Genomic DNA, 9,908 nt, shown 5'->3' with positions numbered 1-9,908 from the left:
GGTGGGGCGTGGCGGCGCGGCGAAGGCGTCGCAGGAGCGCGAGTCATGGCCGGAGACGAGGCAGCGTTGGCGCCTGATGTCGTTGGTGCAGTCCCGCACCCGATGGTGGTGGTCGAGGCAGCGGAAGCAGAGCCCCGCGACCTCCTCCGGGGAGGGGCTGCGCCGGCACAGCAGGGGCGGGCTGGGCTCTTCGAGCTGGCGCGGGCGGCGCTGCCGGTTCCTGCGGCGCGGTTGCTGATACCCATCGGCGTCGACCTGGACTCTGCCGGATACGCGGTGTACCTCTGAGCAAGGACCAAGGCGGGTCGAGGCATGCGCCTGAGCAGGGCCCGCGGCCCGCGGGGCGGGGGGCGCCAGCGGCGCCGAGGGGGCCGGCGGAGCGCGCGCGACGTCGCTGTACGAGCGCAGCGAGGACTCACTCTCCGAGTCCGACCAGCGGCTGCCAGAGGACACGCGGTCGCCGGAGATGGTCGCTCGGGGCTCGACAGGGTCAGCGCTTGCGGACGCCATGGCCGGGGTTGGTTGGCTGGGAGGAGGAGGGCTGCCGTCGGGGATTCAACGGCGGTGGGGCTGGTGGGTGGCTGGGTCAGGCGAGAGGGAGCGGAGCGGGAGGGAGGGAGCGGAGTGGAGCCATACAGCTATGCGACTCTTGACAATAACTCAGATTGAGTTGTACACTAGGGTATTCTTCTGCCATCGACCCCCAACAGGAACCTCGAGAGTACCAATCTCAGTTGTACCCACAGCTGGCTGGACCTTAGCCTGCACATCATCATCAGTGATTGTACCAACCGGAATTGTACCCACCCACTATTGGCTGGTCCTGAACCCGCACATCAATCTCAGTGTTAGTGCCCACATAATCACCTTGAGTAGTAGACGCATCCTTCCCCCCCTTTTGACCATCTTTCACAGAGTCTAAGTGGTAAGCTCTGCAAACAACAGACTGATCAGTCGGCTCACCATAGAATGGCTCAGAGTTCTTGAAGGTGACATCCATACTTACAAACATGCGTTTCGCAGAGGGACTCCAACACTTATACCCCTGCTGACTAGAGGAATAACCCATAAAAACACATTTCATTGCCTGTGGGCCCAATTTCCCAACAGATGGTCTATCATCCCGAACAAAACAAGTACTGCCAAATAACTTTAGGAGGGACGACAAACTTATTTTTTCCAAACAACAACTCACTTGGGGATTTCATACCTAGTATCCTGGAAGGTGTCCGGTTGATCAAGTATGTGGGTGGCATGACTCCTTCACTCCACAAGAACTTGGGCACAGTCATCGTGCACATGAGCGAGCGAGCTACTTACAAAACATGAAAGATTCTTTCGCTCTGCCACACCGTTTTGGGGAGGGGGTATCAGGACAACATGTTTCATGAAGAATACCTTGGTCAGACAAGAAGCCCCCAAAGGCGTTGTTTACGTACTCCGTGCCATATTCAATCTTGATCATCTGCATGTGAAACTGATTCTTCACACTGGCATGGAAGTTCTAAAAACAGCTAAGCACCTCATCCTTGTGACGCATCAAATAAATCCAAGTCATAACAGTCGATAAAGGTAACAAAATATTTCGTTCCATTCACCGAGACCAGACATCCGAATGAATAAGCATAAATCTTGTGTGTTTAGCATATTCGCAAGTGTCACATGTCAACTTGCCTTGCCTATTCCACACATAACATCTGGAAATATTCTACTCATCTTATCAAAGATACATGTCCCATCCTACAGTGATGGATCATCGTCCGCTTCTCCTTGTCCTCCATGGTCGCAACACACACCAAACTGCAACCCCTGGTCCACATACCAGAGCCCCCTATACGCCTGGTGCCAGTCTCAGCCGTCTGGCTCATCTGGCCCTCCTGAATCAAACAACCGAACTTGTCTAGAGTCACACAACAGTCTATTTTTGATCAATCAGAGCCCTCAAAGAGACCAAATAGACAGGAAAAGCTGACACACGTAAAACCAAGGATAAGGAGATGGCCGAAGTGCACTTTACTGCGCCAACCCCTACGACCAGGCTATTTTGTACCATCGGCAATTTGTGTAGTGCCCTTGTGAGTAGGTGGATGCTTATTGTAAGACTCAAACACACAGAATTTATCCGCAACATGCTTAGATGCTCCAGAGTCTAGAACCCATTTTGAATCATTCTCACTAGTAGCAAGAGATGCCTTTTCAGGATTACCTTCATTAGTGGAGGCCCAGTGAGCAAAGTCTCCATAGGCCCATTGTCCTCTTCAACTGCCATGTGTGCCCTCCGACCCCTGAGTTTCCCGAGTATCCACCTCTGCCCATAGTAGTCTGATTCCTTGAGTTCCCCGAGTATCCACCTCCGCCTCTGCCACTCCCCCCTCTGTTATATTCCCTGCCTCCGCCACGAGTTGGACAGTCCCCACTTCAGGTGACCTACTTCCCCACAGGTGCGCTTAGTGACTCCAAATGCTGAAGCCGGCACAACCTCCACGCTTGCTTGCTCAAGAGATAGCCACGCCTCCTCTTGAGTCATCGCTGCAATAGCCTCATCAATAGTAGGCAAGAGAGTTTGGTGCAGCAGGGATGCCTTCCTGCCATCAAAGCAACCTTTGAGCCCCTCCGAAAGTTCCACCACACGCCTGCGTGCCATCCACTTGTGCCCTGACTCGATGCAAGCCGCATCATAGAGTTCCAGAGGATCACAATTATCCTGGTCTGCTTACAAAGCCTGCAGCTATGCCACATATGATATCACTGACATGTCACCTAGGCGCAACCGACTAATCTTCCCATCAATCTGAGCAATGAGCATGACATTGCCCTTGCCAGAGTACTGGGTGGACAGAGTCTTCCATATGAGAGCGTCCAATGGAGGGCACCATCGAGTTCAACGACCACCCAATAAGCATAGAGTTGATGACCTTCCACCTCTTTCCCTTCGCGCTAGTCTTGTCTCCTGGTTCTTCAACAGTACCCAATAAGTGCCCATCAAGCTCCTTCTGCTCCACAACCAGCAATGCCCTCCGAGCCCAGCTCAGATAATTGGTAGCCACCTCAGGCTTGATGTCCATGGGCGACAACTCAGATCTTCCGAGCCGCTTCCTGTCGAGGAACGATGGTCCCATCGAGCCCGCGAGGAACAGAGTGGACTTCTCGACAGACTCAGCAAGGCCTTTTGGTCCACCCATTTTCCTGACCAGCTACACACAGCAGCAGCAACGCGTCCGCAGTAGTTCCAGCAGCAGCCTCAGTGCTTCCTCCTCTTCCCTTTCAATCAGTAGCAGTAGAAGCAAATCAGTAGCAGCACATCACTTCAGCACTTCTCCTTCCTCTTGCGCAGCAGCTAATCAGGACGCCTCAAGCAAGGCTGGGGCTTTAGGCGGGAAGAAAAGGGCGGGAACCAGAGTTCTGGGCGCCAACAGTTACGAGCAGGGGGAGAGAGATCGAACTAGTTCCAGTTTTCCCCCACCCCCACCTTTGGCGTGAGCTTCTCCCCCTCTTCATCAGTCCTCTCCGGCAGCTTCCCCCTCCTTTCAGGCAGATCCTCCCCCTCCTCTCCTGCAGCTTCTCCCCTCCTCTCCGGCAGATCTCCTCCTCTTCTCTGTTATGTTATGTAGCATGCTAGTTGTCCAGCTATGCTCCTCTGCTTGTGCCTGCTATGTTACGCAGCTAGCCAACTATGCTCCTTTGCTTAGTACTCTGCTTGCTCACTACCTCACAATCAGCAGCAACTGCAAGGTATGTATGCCTAGTTGCTACCAAATTCTACTCTATTCTGCTGCTTAGAACTCTCTAAGGCGTCCGCCTTGCCTTATGCCTTAGCGCTTAGGCGGTGAGGCGCCCCCAGCGCCTTGCCTCGCCTTACCGCCTTAAAAACATTGGCGTCTCCTCAGGCCCCGCTGTCGTCGGCATCTGATACCATGTTGAGTCGAGGAAGAGACATACCCGTGGCTCTGCATATGGCGGCTTGGGGTGAATCGTTGTGTGTGGCGGCTCAGGGAGAAGTGATGAACTGGTGGATTTTTGCTCTTTTTATGTCTTTTTAATTTCTTGCAGTCCATAGAGTTGCTAGCTCTTATTATTGCTCTCACCAAAATATTTTCAAATTGAAGGTACTTCTTTTAAATGGATCACATGATAGAGAAACTATTGGGCTGTCTGCTTCTGGCTTTGTGACTGCAATTACGGATTCTCTAAATCGGACATATGGTGATCCTGACAAAAGTCTAAAGTATCATGTAAGTTTGGTGACAATGCTTTTAAAAATAATTCATCGTATGATGATTGTAATTGGGCATAATGCTATTTGATACGTAGTTATTGAGCATGCAAGCATTCTGTTCTGAATGTGGATATTAATTCTTAATGCTATAATGGATAATATTTCCCTGCATAAATTTTTTATTGTTATGTGCAGCCCAAAGACTATGTTAATGCCATATTGGTTCCTGAAGGAGGCCAAATTCCTTTAGATGTTGAAAATTTGGCATCTAAAGGAATTTTTCATGTGGTATGTAGTTCTATTCTATTGGCTGCAATGGTGCTTATTGATTTTTTTTACAGAATTACCGTGTTTAGTAGGATTTCTCCCCTATTTGCGTTCTAAATTAACAACCTTGTGAATGAAGGCACCAACTAGTTAGAGCATCTACAGCTGGGCACCCCAAACCCGCCTCAAACGCCTAGGCGGACGGCCTGGCCAGTGACCGGTCACAAAAATGTGACCCGGATGGGCTCCTTAAACGAGCCTCAAACGCGTGGGCTGACCGGCATCCCTCAGATCCAGCCCAAATATGGGGCGGATATGGGGGCGCCCGGGCGCGTCCGCCACGTCGGACCCGACAGCCCTACCCCACCATAATTTGCACCAAATCCACCAAACCCTTCCTCCTCCTCCTCCTCTTGCCTCCCTCCTACCTTTCCCGCGCCTAAGCCCTTGCCGTCCGCCACCCTTGCTCCCCCCATCCTCACCGCTGGTCCTGATCCGTTGCCCGAGATGTCGTCTAGCCCGTCCCAGAGCGCCGCGACAGAGACTGTGTTCACCTTGTCCGTCGGCATCCCGTCCCCGGCTTCGTCGTGCAAGCTGGAGAACATCGCCTGGAAGATGCGGCGACGCCTGCAGCGAGAGAGGGAAGTGACGGCGGCGGCGCAGGGAGATGTGGACATGGACGAGAAGTTGTCACCCCCGCCGCGCCTGGAACCCCGCACCCCATCCATCCGTTCGCCAACGCGGATTGCGTCGTCGGACCATGTTGGGACAAAGGAGGATCCGATAGCTGCGGCTAGTGATTACGTCCACCGCCGGCATCTGCATGGGCAGAAAGCTCTCCGGAATGTGGTCAAAGCTTGGTTGGCCACAACAATGGATCCAATTTGCGGCACCGAGCAAAAGGGGAACAAGTATTGGGAGAAGATTTGGATGAAGTATCACGAATAAAAGGAATATGTGGAGCCGCATCCTATCGTGACCAACCGCAATGTGGCATCTCTCCAACATCGATGGGGGATCATTCAAGGGGAAGTGAACAAGTACGTCGGCTACTACTCACAAGTGACCAAACGCTCTCAAAGTGGGACGGGAGTGGCAACTCACGTAAGCTCAGTTGCTTCATTTCGTCATCATTTGCATATGCTTCTTGTGTTTGCATTCTCGTGCTCATACACATGTTTGATAGACGGCGGTGGCGGCCACTTTGTATCACGAAACAGAGAAGCCATTTGCTTTTAGCCGTTGTTGGATCATATTTAATGGAGTGCCAAAGTGGACACAACTTGTGGCCGATCTCAAGGCCGGCAAGAAGAGGAATGATGGCTCAAGCTCCCACCAATCTATTGGGTTAGACGATGAAGAGGACGATATTGTCATCGAGAATGGGAGAGCCACCGTGCCAAAGGATAGGCGACAAGTCATGGGAAACAAGTGGGAGAAGGCAAGGGCCTCCCGTGACGCCGCGGCTACAAAAATGTCCTCCACATGGGCGGGCATTTTTTCGGTGAGGGAGAACAAGAAAGAGGAGAGGTACAAGCTCATGTTGGATGCGCAAAAGGAGAAGATGGATGGGGACCGGAAAAAGACGGAGAAGAAGCTGGAAATTGAGAGGGAGAAGATCGAGTTGGAGAAGCAAGAGGCGACGATCAAATGGGAGCTCGAGAAGGCCAAGACATTTGGAGAGATTGAGCTTGAGAAGGAGAGGTTGCAACTCACATGGGACGCGGAGGATGCGAAGATCATGTTGGCGGACAAAACCCTCTTGGATGAGCATGCAAGGAAGTGGCTTGCGGAGAAGGAGTTCAACGAGCCTAGGGAGTACGAGGCGGTGAGGGTGGCTGCGGCGGCAGCGGAGCATGCGGCAAGGATGCAGGCGGAGCAGGACGCAAGGATGGCCTTGGAGCAGGCGGCATGGTTGGCGTCCGGTGAGTGATCTGGCCAACAAGCGAGGCATCCGTCACGCTCAGACATTGATTTCATTTTGGCATGCCTGGATTGTTGAACTATGATTTGCTTTGCTTTGTTTCGAACTGTTGAATTCGAACAATTTGTATCGTATGATTGACGTGCATGGATTGCATGGATTTGAGGCTCCGCATTTGAGTTATGTGGATGTGCGGCAGCCCATATGAGGGGCTGGCGGGCGTTGTCCGCGGACGCGCCCGCGGGCGTATAGGGGGCTGGATTTGCCCAGTCCGGCTGTAGATGCTCTTATATTCCTTAAAGCTTGTCTTCTTTGACTGCTGACCTGGATAAGTGCATGGATGAACCCACTTTGGAACCTGTTGGTACACTAGTTTTTAATTTGTTTCCATGCTGCTTGGGATTTTCATCGCACAATCCAGTTGCACCTAATAGATCTTCATCCCCATTATGTAAAACAGAATATAGATCAGATTATAAGTTCATTGTTGCTTAAATAATGGTAATTGATGAAGATTTTACACTGTTTCTTGTTGCAGCTTTTTTAGATAAACCTGGTTAAACAAGCTTACTTTAGAATCACAACATTACAAACTTTTATGCCATAAAAACTGTCATAGTCCCCTTAGACCTTACCGTAATCATGACTGATGTTGATGCCTACTTCTCTGCTTGCTGCTTTGTCTTGGATCCTTGACCTGTATGGCATTGGTCACAAGCTTCTGTAGTCACTACGCTTTTACTAAAACCAGTCGTTTTGATGTACGTATGTTGCAGTTAACCGTGAAATCTGTACACGACACGAAGGTGGGTGTCATATTTGATCCAGTGTCTTTAATCCAAGCTCTGACCGGTCTGATATCCGAGCACATGGATGCACGCCTCGCGGAACCTGACCCTCTAACTGAAAACGTGACGTCTGTATGCTGAATCTCTCAAGGATGCACTTTCAGGTACATAGTATGCCAGTCCTATTCTTATCATGTTAGTGGTCCTACTTCAGATAGTGCTGCAGGTTTGCACCAAAATGACACGGTTGAAAGGAAAACCTAAAATGCATAAGAGTAGGTTTTAGTCTCCCTCTCGAAAGAACCGTCATTCATTTCAGTTCTGGTGAATAGCGATGCTTCCAGACGATTCGGGTGCCTGCTTCGGTTGCCAGTTCTACTTCCTATGTGGCACTACTGTGGGAAAGCCAATAGGGCAAGCTGATTAAAACCTCTAAATATGTGACACTTACGGCAGTCTCAGTGCATTTGTATCTAATTAAGTTATAGCTAGGTATATAACTGTCCTAGTGGCTTGTATCTTTGTGTTGTATCTAAAATTGTTTAATTGAGCATGTCGTTTATGATCTACTTGGCATTTTAACCACGTGGCCTTTTTGTGGCATGTGACAAGCATTCCATGTTGGGAGAAGCTTGCATGAAAAAAGAAAGAGACTAGCACATGCAAAGTGGATAAATGCATGAACATATATACATGGAACTCTGGGTTGATAGCCGTTGCCACTGTACAAAAGGAAGTAAGGACATAAAACATGAGTGCGGCGAATCTGCACCCGGGCTCACGGAAAAAATCAAAAAAAAATACTAGAAAAATTCAAAAAAATTCAAAAAAAATCCGGGTGGTAGATAGTTAGGTGCGTGAGGTTCGCTGCAAAATGCAACTCGTTTGGACATTTGAGCAAATCTGTGCAAAAAAGACAAAATCGGGGTTTGTGAAAAAGTTTACTGTTCACAAACTGTTTTGACCCGATTTGTCTTTTTTGCCGAGGCCTACTCAGATGTCCAAATGGGTTGAATTTTGGAGCGGACCTCACGCATCAACTTATCTACCACCCGAATTTTTTTTGAATTTTTCTAGTATTTTTTTTTTTTGAATTTTTTGCTTATCAGGTGCAGATGAGCCCGGGCTCCAGGATGAATTATCCCATAAAACAGTCAGTTATCCGAATAATCATTCTTGTGCACGACACTCTGCATCCCATCCACTAAGGTGTATAATCTGCGATACCTTATTTGGTGCTGTATTGCTGTAACCTGTGGTTCCCTCTGGTTTTGTAAAGCTTCTAGAAGCTTTTGGCCGGTTTTATCTTTGTTTTTGCCAGGTTTTTGTACTGTTTTTCATTATTATATTTTTTGTTTTCAAATTTCATTTTTTTTCAAATCCATGGACTTTTTTCAAATCGTAACAATTCTAAAAATCACAAACCTTTTCATTTTTGTGAACTTTTTTCAAATTTGTGATCTTTTTTCTGGATTTGCAGTCTTTTTCTGAATACATGAACATTTTTGCATTTTGTTAATTATTTCAAATTCACGAACTTCTTTTGAATTTGTGTTTTTTTGAATTCATGAACTTTTTGTGAATTTTGTGAACAATTTTTGAATTTGTGAGCTTTTCAAATTTGTGTCATTTTTAAAATTCCTGAACCTTTTCCATTTTCATGAACCTTTGAATTCCATGAACAATGTTCAAATTCGCAAACTTTTTCAAAATAAAAAAGCGATCCTTTTTTTACCTAGACGGCAGACCAATCTTGTAGGAAAATACGAGCCAAATAAACTACCTGAGCAAGCGGGCGAGCGAGTGTGGCGGAGCGAGCGATCGATTATTATTGTGCGGGCCCATGCAGACAAAGTGTGAGCGCTGCCCCTTGAGCGTTGTAGAGGCGTTCTCCTATAGTCTTGTGTATAAACCGTTCCCAGCCAATTGTGCCCAATTATATTGGCTCGACGTAACTCCCGGCCTGGCCCACAATCCTTTTCTTTAACGTGGGCACTTTATTGATCAGTTGACAACATTATAAAGAATCTCTCGGATGCAATCTGAAACAGAATGAAAAACACACATACTAATAGAATTTTACATGACTTGGCTTACACATGAGCCACTACATTGAAGTGCCGACGAATATGCTTGAAGACCATTGAGGTGAAGACGCCAGTCGCAACAACCGAACCAATGAGGACCCATCTTGAATTGGTGACTTCAATTGTTGCACTAATGACAAGCAATCCATGGTGAAGATAACATAAAAAAATTGTTCATCACGCTCTAGAAAGACAACTCTTCAAATGGCCAATGCGCCCATCATTTCAGGTTCCAAAACACCCTGAATAGGTTCAGTACAGGCAGACACACAGTGGCCGTCGTGGTCCCTGTCAATGACCTCAACACGTGAGCGACTACGATCCAAAACGACCAAATTACGCATAGTACTACAGCAGGATGGTAGAGATGCTGCAGAATCATATAAACATAAGCTTCGATCTTCTTCACTGTACATCGAGTCGAGCAGTGGCCACATTGACCTACGCGGCCTCCTTTTCAAAAACGTATTGCACCCGAGCCGCCCCCGCGTGGGCGACCGGGAGGTCCCAGATCCCATCGCCGCCGAACCTCCCCCACTCCTCCTCCTCCTCCCTCGCCGCCGCCCAAGGGCGCGGCCAGGCGAAGCCTAGCCGTCGCCGGCGGCGGCGGGGACTCGGGCCCTCTC

The 9,908-nt window shown here is 49.0% G+C and overlaps 1 protein-coding gene across 2 annotated transcripts in view; it reads left to right on the top strand.

Moving 5' to 3' along the window:
* The window catches only part of LOC123078558 (uncharacterized protein YNL011C), a 25,952-nt gene extending 18,172 nt beyond the window's left edge, over positions 1–7,780 (top strand). Inside the window, exons 11-14 of one of the 2 annotated variants that reach the window (XM_044501109.1) lie at positions 4,107–4,232; positions 4,412–4,504; positions 7,184–7,359; positions 7,528–7,780. In XM_044501109.1, the coding sequence (XP_044357044.1) occupies positions 4,107–4,232; positions 4,412–4,504; positions 7,184–7,336 (372 nt within the window). In that variant the 3' untranslated portion in view covers positions 7,337–7,359; positions 7,528–7,780. Of the gene's footprint in view, positions 1–4,106; positions 4,233–4,411; positions 4,505–7,183 lie in introns of both variants that reach the window. The other variant, XR_006437509.1, reaches the window with a different exon arrangement.
* The last annotated feature ends 2,128 nt before the right edge of the window (positions 7,781–9,908 follow it).

This window comes from Triticum aestivum, chromosome 3D, assembly GCF_018294505.1.
Source record: "Triticum aestivum cultivar Chinese Spring chromosome 3D, IWGSC CS RefSeq v2.1, whole genome shotgun sequence".
NCBI classification, from domain to species: Eukaryota; Viridiplantae; Streptophyta; class Magnoliopsida; order Poales; family Poaceae; genus Triticum; species Triticum aestivum.
Note: the sequence above shows the minus strand (reverse complement) of the source record. Positions and strands in the feature narration are given on the sequence as shown.